General features: G+C 40.1%; 1 protein-coding gene across 1 annotated transcript in view; it reads right to left on the reverse strand.

Annotated features, from left to right (window-relative positions):
* Nucleotides 1–12,819: 12,819 nt before the first annotated feature.
* LOC126100119 (IST1 homolog) overlaps nucleotides 12,820–18,374 on the reverse strand; it is a 50,835-nt gene continuing 45,280 nt past the window's right edge. Inside the window, exon 7 of the mRNA XM_049910650.1 lies at nucleotides 12,820–13,553. Within this exon, the coding sequence (XP_049766607.1) occupies nucleotides 13,362–13,553 (192 nt within the window). The 3' untranslated portion in view covers nucleotides 12,820–13,361. The remainder of the gene's footprint in view (nucleotides 13,554–18,374) is intronic.

Genomic DNA, 18,374 nt, shown 5'->3' on the forward strand with positions numbered 1-18,374 from the left:
TATCATTGATGCCTACTCCAAATACCCATATGTTGTCTGCATGGCGTCCACCACCACAGAGGCCACACTCACAGCCCTGGGCCAGGTTCTCGCCATAGAGGTTCTGCCTCACACATTGGCCTCCGATAATGGCCCCCAATCTGCAGCATCCTGCTTCCATGACTTCTGTCAGGCCAACGGTATCACACATATCCGTAGCCTGCCTTTCCGTGCTTCCTCCAATGGCATGGCGGAGAGGCTTGTCGGCACATTTAAACAACAGCTGACGAAAGCAGTTGAAACATCTCCAAACCACGTTGGCCCTCACCCTGGTTTTGAGAACATACTGCACCAATTGACGGGTGTAGACTGGTGGAGCTCCTGCGTGGGTGACAGCCACAGACCCTGCTCCATTTGCTGATGCCATCCCCCTCCCACCCCCACTCCCACCTTTCTCAGCTTTATGACCCCGATGTGGCTGTGTGGGCCCGCATGTATGGGTGCAAGGGGGGTTGGATGCCCGCCACAGTCCTCACAGCCCATGGGCAGCGTGTGGCATCAGTGCAGACATTGAAAGGGTTGGAGCGCAGCCATCATAACCAGCTCTGCCCGCGTGCCCCCGCAGGACTCCCGCCACCGCTGCCGCCGCCTCCTCCTCCTCCGCTACCTCCTTCGGGTACAGACGTGGTCCTCGAGTCGCTGTCACTGCCCTCCGCCACACACCGTCAGGTGGCTTGCGGAATATGGATGTAGATGTAGATGTAGATGTAGAGGTTGCTGCCTCCCCGTGGGCCTGGCACCGGCCCTCCCCGCCACCAGGTGGATCGGCAGCTCCCTCCGCCACTCTGTCCTCTGGGTCAGCAGTCATGGACACCCCAGACATCCCTTCCTCCCTGACAATGGCAGTTGATGAGCCCGGGTCTTTTCCCACCTGCTGACCATCTCGGCACCGTCCGGGGCATTTCCGCCCCTAAGCCCAAGTTTCAGGAGGGAGGGATCTGGTACCGAGCACTGCGGGTTTCGAATCCGCACCAGATGGCATGGACCTCGATTACCACTAGAGGTCTCTGCAGCCGTGGCTGCACGCGTTCCTGGCCTGCATATAACGTGAGGGTGTCACGGTGGAGCACGTGGTCCCAGCAGCCAATAGTGAAAACCCTATCCTGTATTTAAGTGCCTGCCTCTCACTCAGCGACGCAGTCTGATATTCGCGTGAGTCTATCGACGTCTTTTTTACAGACAGTGTGTTTACTTTATTTTCATTCTGTGTACGAGTGGACATTGTGGATTTGTTAGGTTGTCGCTTGTGACCCCGTTGCTTCTTGCGTGCTGTTGTTCGTAAGGTCTTGCTCGGTCGTCCGTCGTCGTTTGTGTCCATCCTTTCCCATTGGTTTGTTTGTTCACAGGCCACTCCCGTTTGGTCCCGCCAAGATTTATTCTTGGCAACCAGAACGGTTGTGGTTACAACATTTTCCAAATACAAAATGCGTATAATCCAGTTGTTAATGTCAATAGGTACTCAGAATGCTGTTCCCTTCAATGATATTATTTTTACCTTTTCATACTGACTCTAATTTTATCTATGAAAATCTGCAACCATGGAGCCCTGAAATGTCAAACAACATTACAGACACAAAAACGTATGCTACTGAACATCAAGCATGCAACAGGAAGTTACAAGTACCATAGAGGCAGCAGAATCATCAGAGGTACTGTCGGCACTAGAAAAATGATTTCTATCTTCAAGTTCTGCTGAAGGTTTTAGTGCAAAATACTGCTGTCAAATTTAAATTAGTACATTTTCTGCCTTAGAAATATTAACACAGGAGTACTCCTTTTAATTTAAAGTTTTAATAATTGTTACCACAGTAGTACTGCTTTTAATCTGCTTTTCATGGTATGTTTGATAAATGAGACAGACAAAATATCCTCAGACTGTAATAATTCTAATTCCAATCAAGAAAGGTGCTAACAGTTGTAAATTAGAGATGAGAAATGAAGCAAGTATGAGTTTGACATTGAGCGTTGCATGCACTCAAAATCAAGGTTCCACTGTTGCACATGTACATACCAGCTTCATTCCTCGCTGCTGTAGGTCTGCAAGTATGACAAGTCTGAAAATGATGGTGCTGCAGTTTCTTCCTACTCACTGACTCATTCTCTCTTAATGGATTGACACTAGTTGTAACTTAGTATGAACATTGAATGAATGATCATGCAGTTGTACAGCAGCACTCACGGGATGAAATTACTGATTGTTGGGATCAAACAGCCTTTAAAGAAACTATGTTTTTTGAGAGAGCGTAAGACAAAAATTAAGTTATGCAATGTATAAAATTGCACTGTGCTCCATTAGAGGAAGACTGATAACTGGAAAAAGGTCAATGCTATAGTCCTATCTTTAGATGAAAAACACACAACTTTCATCCAATGCAAACAAAATAGTTGTATTCTTGTCCATTCCATCTCCACTGTGAGAAAAAATTTGTGCTCCACCAAACAAAAATTGAGAATTGACCAATATCACTGGTGTCCCTTTGACACCAAAAAATGCACTATTTGCCTATTCTTTTTGTCACAGAACTATGAGTTTATGGGCTAATAGTGAGTTGTGTAAAGGATCATCAATTTCTGTAATTTTTTTTTTGAACACTGTTGTAAATTTATTTTAATAACTAATCACTATTTAGAGAATACACTTCATCCTCATGTACTGTTTTCTTGTACTTTTGTCACAGACTCAGATATGTTGGAAGTGTGTGTATTTCAATGTAATTGTTAGACATTCTCTGAATAAAGATAAAATAATAAAATAAATTTACAGCAGTCTTCAAAAAAGTTTTATATAATGAATATATATGTATGTATTAATCAATATCTATGTATATATCTATATGCAAGCACGCACGCGCACACACATGGACACTGCTGCTGCCCCCCTCCCCTCCCCCACGCACACAGATATATAATCCCATGAATCTTTGGTTATACTTGCAAACTCGGCAGCTCGCTTTCCTCTCTATGCTGGTACAATCCATTAGTACCTGGCAACAAACTGAAATGACCTGTGATTCGAATCTCCCAGCTCATGTACATGGTGAGTTCAGAGATGACATCATAGGACCTGCTAGCAACTTTAAAGCAAGTATACAGAGCTATTTCCAATATCTGGTGCGAATACTACTGAACCACTGGTTTAATAAAAGTCATGGTTGCAAAATATTAACATGACTTAGACGAATGGAAAACTGGTAGAAACTGACCCCAGGAAAAATCAGTTTGGGATCCAGAGAGCCGTAGCAACCTGCTAGGCGATGCTGACGCTATGACTTGACTTAGAAGAAAAGGCAAACTTACATTTATAATGTCTCTAAATTTAGTGAAAGCTTTTAACAATGTTGAGCAGAATACACAATTTGAAATTATAAAGGTAGAAGAGAGAAAATATAGGGATCAAAAGGCAATCTAAAAGTTGTACGGAAACCAGACTGCTGTTGTAGGAATCGAAGGACATGAAAAGGAAGCACTAGTTGAGAAGGGAGTGAGACAGGTTTGTAACCTATCCCTGATGTTATTCAACACATACACTAAGCAAGGTGTGAAGGAACACAAGGAGAAATGTGGAACGGGAATTAAAGTTCAAGGAGAAGAAATTAAAATTTTAAGATTTCCTGATGATACTGTAATTTTATCAGAGAAGGCCAAGGACTTCAAAGAACGGTTTACAGAAATGGAGAGTGTCTTGAAAAGAATTTATAAGATGAGCATCAATAAAAGTAAAACAATGCTAATGGAATGTAGCTCTATTAAATCTAGCAATGCTGAGGGAATTAATAAGGAAATGCTAATACACAAGGCTTGTTATTTGATAAGCAAAATAACTGATGACAGGCAAAGTAGAGAGAATACAATATATAGACTGGCAATTTTAATCTACATCTACATATACATCTATATCTATACTAGGCAAAACACATTATGGTGTGTGGCAAAGGATACTTTATGTACTACTGTTCCTTCCCAACTTTACTGTTCTAGCTGCAAATGGTGCATGGGAAGAATGACTGTTGGTAAACAACCAAATGAACTTGAAACTCTTTTCACAAAATATACTTAGGAATAAGGCATATATTGGATGAATCATCTGTTAACATACGCTCTTAGAATATTATCATAAACTATATCATGATGCACAATGCTGCTCTTTTAGTGTCTTCCACTAGAGTTTGGCGAAAAACCCCATGACGTTTTCATGCTTACTAAGGGACCTGTGACAAAACATGCTACTCTTCTTATATCTCAATCCTACCCAGTAAGTGCCCTATGTTGACGGGCAGTTCTCAAGTAATGGTTGAACAAGGTTTTAATAGATGTGATTGTCTCCAGTGATTGATTGACAATTGCATAATCATACAATAATGAGTCTTTATGCCTAACTATGTGCAATATGTTTGTTTATTTGAGGGTCAGCTGCCAATACTTGCAACAAATGTCAATTATCTGCAAATATTCCTGTGTTTCACTACAATTTTATAGTACTGCAAATTCTCTAAATATACAACAGCATAGTGGGAAAAGCATTTCTGAAAAAGATAAATTTTTAAATCTGCAGATGAATTTTAATTGTTGGAAAGGCCTTTCTGAAGGTACTGTCTGATGAATAGCCTTGTTTTGAAGTGAACCATGGACGAAAGACAGTACAGTTGACAGAACACATCCTGAGGCATCAAGGAATCATCAATTTGGTAAAAAATGCTGAAAGGGGGGGAGAGGGGGGGGGGAGGTGGAGAGAGACAGACAGACAGAAAGAGAGAGAGAGAGAGAGTTGGGGGGAGGGGGGGATTTTACACAGGGATCAAGGCTTGGCTTCAGTAAGCAGATTCAAGTGGATTAGTATGTTGCAATAGTTAGCAGAGATGGAGATGCATGCACAGAATAATTAGCATAGAGAGCTACATTAAACCTGTCTTTGGACTGAAGACCACAACAACAATTCTTTCCTCCCTTCCCTCTTTGTTCTCTGAAGAAGGAACTAACAGTTCCAAAAGGGTGGATAGTTTTTTTCCACTTCTACATATCCCTATCAGCCACACATTGAACTTCATCCACGAAAATCATCAATTTTTAAAGCTATAATACAACTGCATAAGTAAAAAAATCCACACAACAAATGACAGCAGGAGAAGAGACATCTAAAAGTTCTCATACCATCTGGTAAGTCCCCCCTGACTAGGAGTTCTGGGTGACTTTCCTGTAACTCCTTCCATTTTCTAAAGCCCACCAGTCCTTTCCCTTCATCTCTCTTCCTTCCCCTTCAACCCTTCTGCCAGGAGGAGGTGCTACTGGCTCCAAAAGTTTACACATCTGCTTCACTTTTATACTAGTTTTCTCATGTTGCCACTTTTTCTTATCGATCTAATTGAAAACTTCCCTGGAGATTAAAAATGTGTGCTACACTATTTCTCACACACAGAATTTTGCCTCTCACAGGCAATGCTCGGACTGACACTAACCTGTCCTCACAGATTCAATACAGCCAGTTGTTATTTCCCAATTTCCAAGCACTGAGAGGGTGCGCTGTGAACTCTGTCTGACAGCCCCGTCAGTATAGGCATTACTGAGAAAAGTCAAGGGTACGGGTAAGAGTTCTGGTCTGGTATACAGTTCTAATGAAGTTTCAAAATGGTGCACAAGCGCACACACACTGTTGCAGTATGAAAGCTTCATCCCCCATGCTATGGCTAAGCCATTTCTCCATGATATCCTTTCTACCAGGACTTCTAGTCCAGAATGATATGCAGGAGACATTCTGAGAATGTTTGGGAAGCAGGGGAGGGGTATTAGAAGAACTGAAACTGTGACGGTAGTAAATGACTCGTGCCTAGACAAATCAGTCAGTAAGAAAATTCCCTGTGAAATGTGGGCTTCTAGGTTTGAGTCCTGATACAGCAAACAATTCTAATCTGGTAGTGAATTTCAAAACAGCACACATTCCACCAGGAAAAACTAATTCTGAAAATACGACGGCTATTCAGAAAGTAGGGAACATTTTGGCATTAAAAAAAAAACGAAGTACAAGAAATACATTTTATTATATACATCTGAAAGAGCGACTGACATACTACTTTTCCAGTCACCAAACACACTGAGGCACTTATCATAGCAGTGGACAAGGTTTGAAAGACCTTCATCATAAAATTCTGCCGCCTGAAACTTGAGCCAATGAGTCACGCCCGCTTGGAGTTCCCCGTTGTAATCAAAGTGCTGCGTTGCAAGACAGTTCTTTATCTCTTGAAACAAGTGGAAGTCGCTTGGAGCAAGATCACGGCTATGGGACAGATGAGGGAAAATTTCCCATTTGAATGAATTAAGGAGTTCTTTAGTGCGGTTTGCCATGTGAGGTCGGGCACTGTCGTGCAAAAACAAAATTTTGTATGTCAGCTTTCCTCGGCGTTTGTTTTGAATTGCTCTTCTAAGGCTGTGCAAAGTCTGGTAGTACCGGGAAGAGTTTATGGTTGCTCCACATTCGAGAAATGCACCTTGCCTATCCCAAAACACTGTCACCATCAACTTAATTGCTGACAAGGTTTGCAAACATTTTCTTGGTTTTTGGGGGAGGACCTCGTGTGCCCCCACTCCATGGACTGTAATTTTGTCTCGCAATTGACGTGTCTCATCACTGGTTATGATTCGATCCAGTACTGAATCAGCACGTTTGTGGTAGGCCTCCAGAAATGTCAATGTTGGCCCCATTTGCTGTTCTTTATGGTGCTCTGTAAGCATTTTGGACACCCATCGTGCACAAAATTCGTGGTAGCCTAGCTTTTGAGAGAGAATTTCAAACAACAAAGTCCTTGAAACTTGTGGAAAATAAAGTGAAAGCTCCATTATTGTGAAACAACGGTTTTCATGAATCGTTTCATCAACTTTACCGACAAGATCGTCAGGCACAATGCTCGGGTGTCACTGATCTCTTCATCATGAATGCTGGTTCGGCCATTTTTAAACTGAATGCACCGTTTCCAGACGGAACATTCACTCATTATGTTGTTTCCATACACTTCTCACAGTTCACGATAATTTCTATGGGTTTTAGGTTTTTTGCCAACAAAAACCATATCACAGACCATGCCTTACAACTGGCGGGATTTTCGATTGCAGGGCACATTTAAAATTCGAATATCGTAAAAACCAGATGCGCAGAGACGTTCCTGTTGTCACGGATGGAAGCCGACAGAGTTGCCAAGCGCACACATATCAAAATATAAGCGACTGGCGCGCGCCTAGCGGCGTCAGACGGAAACGTTCCCTACTTCCTGAATAACCCTTGTATATATTACCTGTTGGAAAGAAAATGGAATATAAAAGAGAGATATTTTAATAGAAGTGAGACAATCCAAGAAAAAGAATAAGGGAATTGAGTTCACCTGGGAAAATTAAAGGCTGTGACTACAAATTAATTTATAGCTCTGCTCCAGTAAAGCTGGTTTGGGTAACACAGTCACACATTTAGCATATCTTCAGCAATCCTGCAACAAAAGCAGAGCACTTTTTTTTCTAAAGTATTTTATTCTTTGCAAGCAGGTAACAGGGCCAGAACACATATACAATAAAAAGAGTATGGTGTGACCACTGCAAACATGAGTACTATCACATACCACAAAGCATGAATTCGTTAAGATCTGAATGTGGTTCATGGAGTTTCACAATATGCTTGAGGTCAGAATGAAGCTACTCAGCACATTTTGGAGGAGGATATTAGTGCCTAATGTCCTATTGACAATGAGGTCATTACACATAGAACACAAACTCATATCAGGGAAGGATTGAGAAGGAAAGCAGTCGTGCCCTTTCGAAGGACCATCCTGGCATTTGCCTTAAGCCATTTAGGGAAATCACGGAAAACCTAAATCTGAATGGCCAGATGGGGATTTGAGCCGTCATCCTCACGAATACGAGTCTAATGTGCTAACTGCTGCACTAACCCTTTCGGTTGCATATTTTGCACAGATCAGACTCGTATAATGATTTTTCCAAGAATCTGAATGAGCCCAAATGTGAGAGAAATGGAACTGTTTTCTTCTAATGATTCATAAAATGTCTGCAAGAGAAAATTTTCTGGTTATTATTACTTTCATATCCATAGTCACCATGCAACGCCTGACTTAAAAAGTGAAAGATCTAATGGTCAAAATACATTGATCAGTCAGAACATTGTCACCACTGAGCTACTTTCGAAAAAACCTGTCAAGGCGATAGCAGCATCATCTGGTGAGGAACGACTGCTAGTCAGACAAAGGTACAGAGCATGTAGTATCAATGAGCATGCTGTTAATGTGTGGAATGGGGAAGGCGTACGATCTATCTGAGTCTGACTGAGGGCAGGTTGTGACGGTCCGGTGGATTGGCACAGGCATTTTTGAAACAGCACTACATGTCAGGTGTTCAAGAAGTGCTGCGGTAAGCGTCTTCAACACTTGGCTACACCGAGGTGAAACCACATTCAGACGTTGTGGGCTTGGGCAGCCACCCCTCATCACAGATGTCAGACATCGTAGCCTGGGTAGACTGATAAAACTGGTCAGGCGTAGAACTGTGGCAGAACCAATATCAGAGTTTAATGCTAGGGGAGAGTACAAGTATGTCTGAACACGCAGGGCATCTAACACTGCTAATGATGGGCCTCCACAGCCGACAATTCATTAATGTGCCAATGTTAACACCACAACATTAGCAATTACAACAGAAATGGGCATGTGACCATCAACACTGAATGTTGGTGTAGTGACGGAGCACAATATGGTCAGATGAATCTCGATACTTTCATATTGTACCGATGGGAGGGCGCAAATCAGTTGTCTTACAGGGGAACAGTTCCTTGACACCTGTACTGTGGGATGGAGACAAGCTGGTGGTGGCTCCATTATGCTCTAGGGAACATTTACGTGGGCATCTGTGGATCCTGTGAAGCTCGTGCAAGATGCCAAGACAGCCAAGGAGTATCATATATGGGTTGTATACAATGTACTCCCTTCATGACAATCATGTTTCCAAATGGCAATGGCATTTTTCAACAAGATACAGCACCATGTCACAAGGCCAGGAGTGTGATGGACTGGTTTGAGAAACACAATGATGAGTTCCAATTGATATGCTGCATCTCCCCCCACAAGTCACCAGATCTGATACCTATCAAACACATCTGGGATGTGATTGAACATGTCATCAGAGCTCATTGCCCTCCTCCCCAGAATTTAGGGGAATTAGGTGACTTCTGTGTGCAAATGTGGTGCCGACTCCCTCCAGCGGTCTACCAACGCCTCATTGCTTCCATGCTACGACATGCTGCCGCTGTTATTCGTGCCAAAGACAAACATATCAGCTGTTAGGTAGGTTGTCATAATGTTCTGTCTGATCAATGTCCAATCAATTCAGCTTGAAATGGATGAAATATAGATCAAAATTGAAAATAAAGCTTACCATTTACAACAAGATCATTACATATAGAGCACAAGCTCGGACTGATAAGGATCACATAGGGAATGATTTGTGTACCGTATTTACTCGAATCTAAGCCGCACTTTTTTTTCGGTTTTTGTAATCTAAAAAACCACCTGCGGCTTAGAATTGAGTGCAAAGTAAGTGGACGTTCTGTAAAATGTTGGTAGGTGCCGCCACAACTAACTTCTGCTGTCGAATATATGTAGTGCTACACAGGCATGCTTTGCAGGCACAAAGATAAATACTGGCGCCAAAACCTCCGAGTCAGTAAATAAATTTTAAAAAAAGGTGGAAGACGAGCTTTTTTCTCCGCCCCGAGTATCGACCACTGCATTTTCATACATTATCCAACGAAGTAAATACAAATTCCGTATTGTTCATCTTCGAATGTAGCAGCATTTCAATGTACTATGAAAATCCGACTGGCAAGATTGTTTGGGATGCTTGTCAACATGACCAACTCTAGTGAATCACATGCAGTATTCTCTTCACCATAAGAATAATACGAATATAAACATTTTGCCATGTATTCTTTCGTGTTTGCTGCTATCTCATTTAATTCCTGTCTGCCTAATAAACTACGAAACTAGTGTGAGACAACAGCAAACGCGGAAGAATATACATATCACGTCATGTTTATATTCATATTATTCTTATGCCTAATAGTAATACAGTCAGAAATGAAGAACGGCAATTGACTAGATTTTTAAATCTAAATGACTCTAATTTCTGTGCAGAATGTAATGTACAAAAGAGGCGTCTGCAAAGATTTTCAAACGGCGAAAAATTTTAGCTAAACTCTCGTTCAGAACATCTTCTATCATACACAGACTATTATTTGGTTCTTGTTGATCATTATCAAAGAAAGCAGCAGTGTAAGTAAAAACAAATAGCAGTCTCTTGCCATTGTTTCGCTAATGAGACAATTCCTCTCTTTTTTTGTCGTAAGCGGCGGTAGTGCGCACAAAAGCAAGCCATGCCGTGAACGGCGACAGGTCGTAAACACACATTATCAGAATGCGACCAACAATGCATGACACAGTACAATAATGCATTTTCAGCTTAGAGTGATGTAAACACCTATAACAAAGAGAACAGCACTTATCAGATCAAAGAAAAATAAACAATCGATTCAAACCAGACGAAGCACGTGAAAAAGGAAGGGTAACTGTATAAATACGGACGGAGCGCCTGACGCATAGCAATGGCTACCTGGTAAAGCTTAACTGCTAAGCTTACGACTTGAACCAAACTACTGTACCTGTATCGTCATTTATTCGACCTAAATTGTCTCATATTACAATGGACCAACTTTGTTTCAATTTGGAGGTGCGTCCTAAAACTTTTCTCTTCCTTGAATTTCGAGTTTCAAATTTCAGGTGCAGCTTAGATTCGGGAAAATTTTTTTTCCTTGATTTCTAGCCTCATTTTTCAGGTGCGGCTTAGATTTGAGTAAATACGGTATTTTTCAAAGGAAAAATGTCAGCATTTGCTTTAAGTGATTTAAAGGAACTACAGAAAACCTAATCAGGATGTTTGGGGGAAGTTTGAATCCTGCTTTTTCCCAAGTATGAGTCCAGCATATAAACTGCTACAACAACTCACTTTGTCCATCTAGAAGATCCTGCTATATGGATATCTCAGAAAGAAATAACTGTCAAGGTATGGAGACGCCTAGACTTAGAGTGCGGAGATGAACAGAACAGAATAGTACTCTATGATTTAAGAAACTGAGTGAAGCTTTCCATTATGTAATTTTTCTTTCTGCCAATATATGAAACTGAAATACGGCCTGCAGATGATATTTATTTGCCTAAAGCATCTCTAAGGCCCCCCCCCCCCCCCCCCCGCTTTCACTCCCACCCTCTCTCATATCATACTTTCTGTGATAAGTGAAGATGAGGTATATACAACATGGTTAGATCTAAAGATACAAATCTAATAAAAATGGAAGGCATGCTCCTTCTTGTCATGTACGTGATCTGCCACAATTCTTCAGACTACATTTGTGCTTAAAAATGATTCCAAATAGTAACATTGATTACAAATGGCAACAACTATGAAGTTTGGAAGTGTTATACATGAAAATTGACAAGCACTTGCAGAAATTCAAAACCTACTTATTTCTGTTTGTAGAGAAACTTATGAGTTAGTGAAACAGTGTTCCAAATTTCAAGAGGGGGGAAAGGGAATATTCATGGTCAAAGGAGAAGTCAAAAGGTATCCATAGACACTGAAAAAATAATCAACATTCTGTAAGATCTGATCTAACAGGCATCAAGAAGCATCAAGAACTATTTTTCATTAAACAGTTATATATGTAATGGGTAATTTGAAACCATGAACCCGTACACCAAAAAAGCCTCTAAAAGAAAAGAACAGAGGAACTATAGTATAGACATTTCTTGGGTGTTTAAAAGAATATGGATACAGTTTTTTTCCTGAAATGCAAATGGCAGAAGTACTTGGAAAGTGTTCCAAATTGCTGAGAATAACAGCAAGTCAGTGGCATGGTACCACAAGATGAAACACACCAATTCTTTGTTAAAAAGTTATAGGATCCATTTTCTTGGGGCAGAAGATAAACATTTCTCATAAAATTTTTGCCTTGCAGATATAACATAAATGCCTAAGTTGCTGTGGAAGTTATCAGAATTAACAATGTGGAATGCTGTCATGACAAATTTATTTAGTTTAGTGAAACAAAAGCTGCTGTGTCAGAATAATTCTTTTCAATTGGGTAACTCAGTTGGTAGAGTACTTGTCTGCGAAAGGCAAAAGTCCTGAGTCCAAGTCTCAGTCTGGCAGGAAGTTTCGTTTCAGTGTACACTCCACTGCAGAGTGAAAATCTCATCCTGGAAAAATAATACACGATGGAACAAGCAAGGAAGGGCTAAGAAGCAGATGCAAAGATATAATTCATTGCCAAAACAAGTCTCAATTTAATTTTTGAAAGAGATTTCTGAGAATGTATGTACATAGAACAGCACTGGGTGTGAGTGGATTGTGGATTTTGAGAAATCAAAAAACAAGCGAATCAAAGTGTTTGAATGAATATATTCATGGGAGAGACCTCATCAAAAAGAGACAGAAAAGAGAAAAGAACTGAATTCTCTCTCTCTCTCTCTCTTCCCCCCCCCCCCCCCCCCCCGCCGCCCACCACGCGCACACACAAGTACATATGTACGTAAATGTATGTGTACGCTGAGTCATAACAGCAGTAGCTAATAATAATGCACAGAATGTGCTTTCATTTGTTACATATTTGAGTAGCAATTCACATATAACAACTCATTCAGTTCTGGCACAAAAATACAAAACACATTATAATAGGATAACTCTTGTTAAAAATATTTAAAATTTTATTTACAAGCACAGTACAGTACTCAGAAAATGTCTCCAGATGATACAACTTTGTTGATTAGCACTGTTATATTTCAAATGCAGATTCACAGTGTTGCTAGCATAAAGAAAATTAACAGCAGAAAAATATATTTTGTACAAGTATTTTGTTTTAGCGATCAGTCATCATAAACCCCAAAGAAAGGTCATGGGGAAGAACAAACAAGCCATAAAAGAACATATTTTAAATTCAGTTTTATAGCAGTGTACAAATATTATTTTCTTTCTTTCTTGCTTCTATTTTCAATCTTTTTCCAGTCACATCTCAACTGTACTATTACTATGCAATTCTTATGGTTCTGTCAATAGCAACAAAACACAAAATAAATGAAAGTACTTTGTGTTTAACCACTTTTATAATACAAAAAGGCCTTCTGATTTTAAGAGGTTTATTACTCTGTAAGCACAAAGATCTGACACACTGTTTCATTATGAGGCAAACAGCACCTGGAAACAGAGTTAATGCTCGAGTTATACAATTACTTCTTCTTCTTCAGATCTTCAAAGCGCCGTGTTAAATCATCAAAATCAATGTCATCTGAAGGACCTGGTGCTGACGGTGCAGGTGGAAAACTGTCCGTTGGCACAGCAGGGAGTTCAGGCAGTTCCGGATAGGTGTCTTCCCCCGGAGACATTTTTGACCGTGGAGCTGGTTTTGGCTTTTCATTGCTCTGTAAAATGAAATGATTCCACACAGTGATTAAAAAACGAAGGGCAGAATAAAAACTGGCATAGATCTTATGACTGACATTGAATTTTCTCAAGAGCTTAGAAAATACATCTACATTCGATAGTAATGGGAAATGAATATGGGTCAAATGAAGCAGGCATTCCAGAATCACAGACTTCCAGATGTTTGCTGAATCACAGACTTTCAGATGTGGAGGAGTAGGGAAGGGATAGCGATTTTTTTTTTTTTTTTTTTTTTTTTTTTTTGTAGTAGAGGGAGAAACCATGATGAATGGACATAAGTGTATAGCAATGTGAGTTAGACGAGAAGGTGAAGTGTGAGAAGTGGAATTAAATTATGTGTGGGTGTGGGGGGCAGATTGTGGGAGAATGGGAGGGGGTGAAGGATGGAAAAGACTTTTCTTTTTCATGTAATTTCATCAATCATTTTGTATAAGGTCTGGTTTCCAATATTTATTTGGTCATTGAGCACGTGTTTATTTTGTGTTAATGGTTTTTGTATGTGGAAATTTTCTTTGAAATAGGGAGGTGGTCTCTGTCTGTACTGATTTTTATGATATTCATATCTTTTTCAGTACTGCTTGGTCTCTGGTGTTTATGCTTTAGATGATCCACAAATATTGAATGATTTGTACCATATTTAAATGCTCTGATGTGTTCTTTACATCCAATGTCAAATGTCCTGCTAGTCACTTCAATGTATATCTTCTCACACCACTGCACCTCTCCTTCCCTACTCTTACACAGTACATAAATACACCGAAACATAATTAAATACAATTACATGCATACAATAACCTAAAAGTTGTAGGCCAAAGCCAAAGTAGTGGGAAGGTTATGTTGGCACCACTACAAAACACAGACCACAACACATACTTAGAAGTACAAAAACAAACAGAGTACAGTGGTGTGCATAAAAGTGTGTTGTGAAAAAACATAAGAAATGCATAATGTTGCAGAAAAACTAAAAATTAGACCAAAATTATCAGTATCTAACGCAGAAACACAACGACGTGCTAGCAGATGGCATTTCCTGATACAAGCGAGAAATCAACCAAAAATCACTGTAAGTACAAATCAACTTATTCTTAACAAACTGTTTTTTGATCTAAAACCAAATCAAAATATAAATAACTTAATTACGGACCATTACAATGCTTTACCTCAATGAAGTGAAACGTGTCTGGTGGTGGTGGTGCTGGTGGTGGTGGTGGTGGTGGTGGGGACACAAATTTTTGTAGTTGCAACGACAGAACAAAAATACCGTCAAGAATTATAAAGCAACTATGGACAGTATGGCCACCCAAATGAAGAATTAAAGGTTGGTGGAATTTTCAGGAACTGTGATTAGAATAGTGAAAAAGAACTAAAGGTCTAAACCGTTATTTTGATAGCTCTGCCCCTCTGAGACAAGTGTTCTCATCTTTGACAATACACATTAACTCATTTTTTATTGTAGACCACCTTTGTTTTTCCTTTTCTCTTTTCCACTGAAGGAGAAATTTTTCTTTCCTTAAATATTAGCATGAATAGACAGTTTATCTGTCTCTGTTTTTCAGTTACTGCAAAAGGATTCATGAAATTGTATGAGGTCTGTTCAAAAAATTCCAGAACTTTGTCCACGTTTTCTACACTTCCCTTTTACTTACCGTGCATGATCTCCTTTGAAATATTCTCTTTCACAATGGCATTTCCACTTCTAGTAACAGTCTTGGTAATCTTCTTGCTGGATCATGCGAAGTGCTGTCTGTGAATTTTCTTTTATCTCATCTGTCACTGCAAATCTTCATCATTTCAACAGGATTTTCAACTTTGGACATATGAAAAAAGTCCACAGGAGTCAGTTCCGGAGAATATGAAAGAAGAGGCAGCACAGTGATTTCGTTTTTTGTGCAATAGTCAGACAGCAGCAGGGATGAATGTGCGAGTATGCTATAGTGATGCAAGAGCTCTGAACTGTATCACCACATTTCAGGCCATTTCCTTCTCACATTTTTTCACAGGCATCGCAACACATCCCAATAGTACCATCGATTAACAGTTTGTCCCTGTGGCACGATTCTTGATGAACTAATCCTTCAAAGTCAAAGAAAACTATCAGCATGGCTTTGACATATGATATGAGCTGACAAGCTGTTATTGGTCCTTGAGAACCTTTCCTGACACATTGTGAAGACTGAACCTTGGTCTCAACATCATTTCCACAGACCAACGTCTCATTACAAGTTATGATTCTCTTAAGGAATATCTCATTCTCATTTTCACATATTGCAAGGTGAAGGTCTTTCTGATTTTGACTCATGAGTAGTGGGACAAACTTGGTGGCAACGTGATGCGTTCCAAGATGCTGTGCCAGGATCTGATGACACGATCCAATTGAAATGTTAAATTCTACTGCAATCTCTCAACAGTCAGTTTTCAACTGGCATGCAAAATTTTGTTGACATTCTTCATATGAGCGTCATCAGTATATGTCAAAGTGCATCCTGTATGAGGGTTATCTTTAACTTCCATCTAGCCATTTTTAAGCCGTGTGAACCAATCGCAAGACCAAGTATGGCTGAAGCACTTATCACTGTAGGCTTCCTGCATAATTTGTTGTGTCTATTTGTGTCTACGTATAAGTTTTCTTGAGTTTTACACAAAATTTAATGCAGATGCCCTTGCTCCTCCAACTTTGCCATCTAGAAATTCGCAGACTGTGTGACACAACGTTCTACTCAATACAGCACTGTAAATAACTAACAGAAGTCCAACAATGAAACTTCCGGCAGTTACACATTAAACAATTCACATGCAGGGATTCCAACGCCATTGCGAAATGGGACTGGAATCTCAACATACCACTGTCACGCAATTATGAATTTTCTGGAATTTTTTGAACAGACCTAGTACTGCAGAGAAACCAGCCAATTGCCTCCTTAATACAGCTGTTTTATGAGAGGATATGAAAGGTAGCAAAGAGGAATGAAGTCTTGTTCAACAGATTCCACTGAAGTTCCTGGACATCACCAATTCTTTACAGAAAAAAACCGCATGAAATGTGGAACTGTACTTTTCCTTTGATTAACATTTTTCCCCAACACTACTATATTGCAAAACTCTGTACTTCAATTTGGAAAGATAAAATATACTAATAGTCTGGACAGTTTTCTTTGACACTTCAGCTTCCTACACTCTAATAGGTAGAAGCTATAGATTTTCTGCAAGCACCATAATAGTGTTGCTGCGAAGTTATGCAGTTAATAAACACTTCATTGCACGTGTAGACACAGGACAACCTTTCAGATGTTCAATTTAAGACTTCACTTTTTTAGAACAAGTTGCTATACATATCTATGCTATACTGCTGGCCATTAAAATTGCAATAAAAGGAAGGACAGAAAATAATGTGTTTTAGTTACTGTATAGTTACGTGATTAAATTTTTAGGTGAGTATAGGATATTAAGTTTAGTACACAGAGCAGCCATCTCTGGTGACAACAGTGGCTTTAACCTGGCTGAGCGATGAGTTGAACTGGTCTCGAATACGCGTACGTCATTCCAAGCTGCATCAACTCTCTGCCAGAGTTAATCAGTCATAGTGGCTGGCTAGTGCTATAAGCAGAAATGGGCTCATCTGGAAAGAGAATGTGGTGCCACTCCTGTCTCCAATGTTGTTTTTAGACCCATTGCTGTCGGCATACTTCTCACTGCTACTGCAACAATGGTTACCATGTTGACTGTGAGTGGTACGCCACAAGTTGCCTTACTGAGTATGTGTGTATATTTTGCTGCAAACAACCCACTTTCTGACTCAATGTACGTGACATGGCTGTAGGATGCACTGTGGCCAAGCAAACAACATATCTGTCCTCTTTGGTGTTAGTCACGTGAGGCATGGAGATCCTGCATGGTCCTTAGTATGGTACTCCTGAATCTATCAATTCCATATCTACATCTGCACTCTGCAAACCACTGTGAAGCTCTTAGCACAGGATATGTCCCATTGTTCCAGTTATTAAGGTTTCTTCCCATTCCACTCACGTATGGAGAATGACTGAATGCCACTGTGTGTGAGCTGTAATTATTCTAATCTTATTCTCACAATCCCTATGTGAGCAGTACACAAGGGGTTGTAGTACATTCCTAAAGTCATCATTTAAAGCTGGTTCTTGAAACTTGTTAGTAGACTTTCTTGGGATAACTTATGTCTATCTTCAAGAGTCTGCCAGCTCAGTTTCTACAGTATCTCTGTGACACTTCCCTACAGATCAAACAAACCTGAGACCATTCGTGCTGTCCTTCTCTGTAGATGTTCAATGTCCCCTTTAGTCCTATTTTGTACGAGTCCCATACACTTGAGCAAGTTTCTAGAACTGGTTGCACAAGTGATCTGTAAGCAATCTCCTCTGTAGGCTGATTGCATTTTCCCAGTATTTTACCCATACACTGGTCTACCACCTGCTTTACCTATGACTGATCCTATGTGATCATTTCACTTCATATCCCTACAAAGTGTTACACTCAGGTATTTGTATGAATTGGTCAATTTCAAGAGTGATTCATTCATACTGTAGTCATATGATACTATGTTCTTTCACTTTGTGAAGAGCACAATTTTGCATTTTTGAACATTTAAGCAAGTTGCCAATCTTTGCACCACTCTGAAATCTTATAAAGATCTGACTGAATATTTATGCAGCTTCTTTCAGACAGTTGTTCATTACAGATAACAGCATCATCTGCAAAAAGTATATGTCTAACATACGATGACAAGAAGATAGAAGAAGTGGACAGTGTTAAATTCTTGGGATTACAGC

This window comes from Schistocerca cancellata, chromosome 9, assembly GCF_023864275.1.
Source record: "Schistocerca cancellata isolate TAMUIC-IGC-003103 chromosome 9, iqSchCanc2.1, whole genome shotgun sequence".
Classification (NCBI taxonomy): domain Eukaryota; kingdom Metazoa; phylum Arthropoda; class Insecta; order Orthoptera; family Acrididae; genus Schistocerca; species Schistocerca cancellata.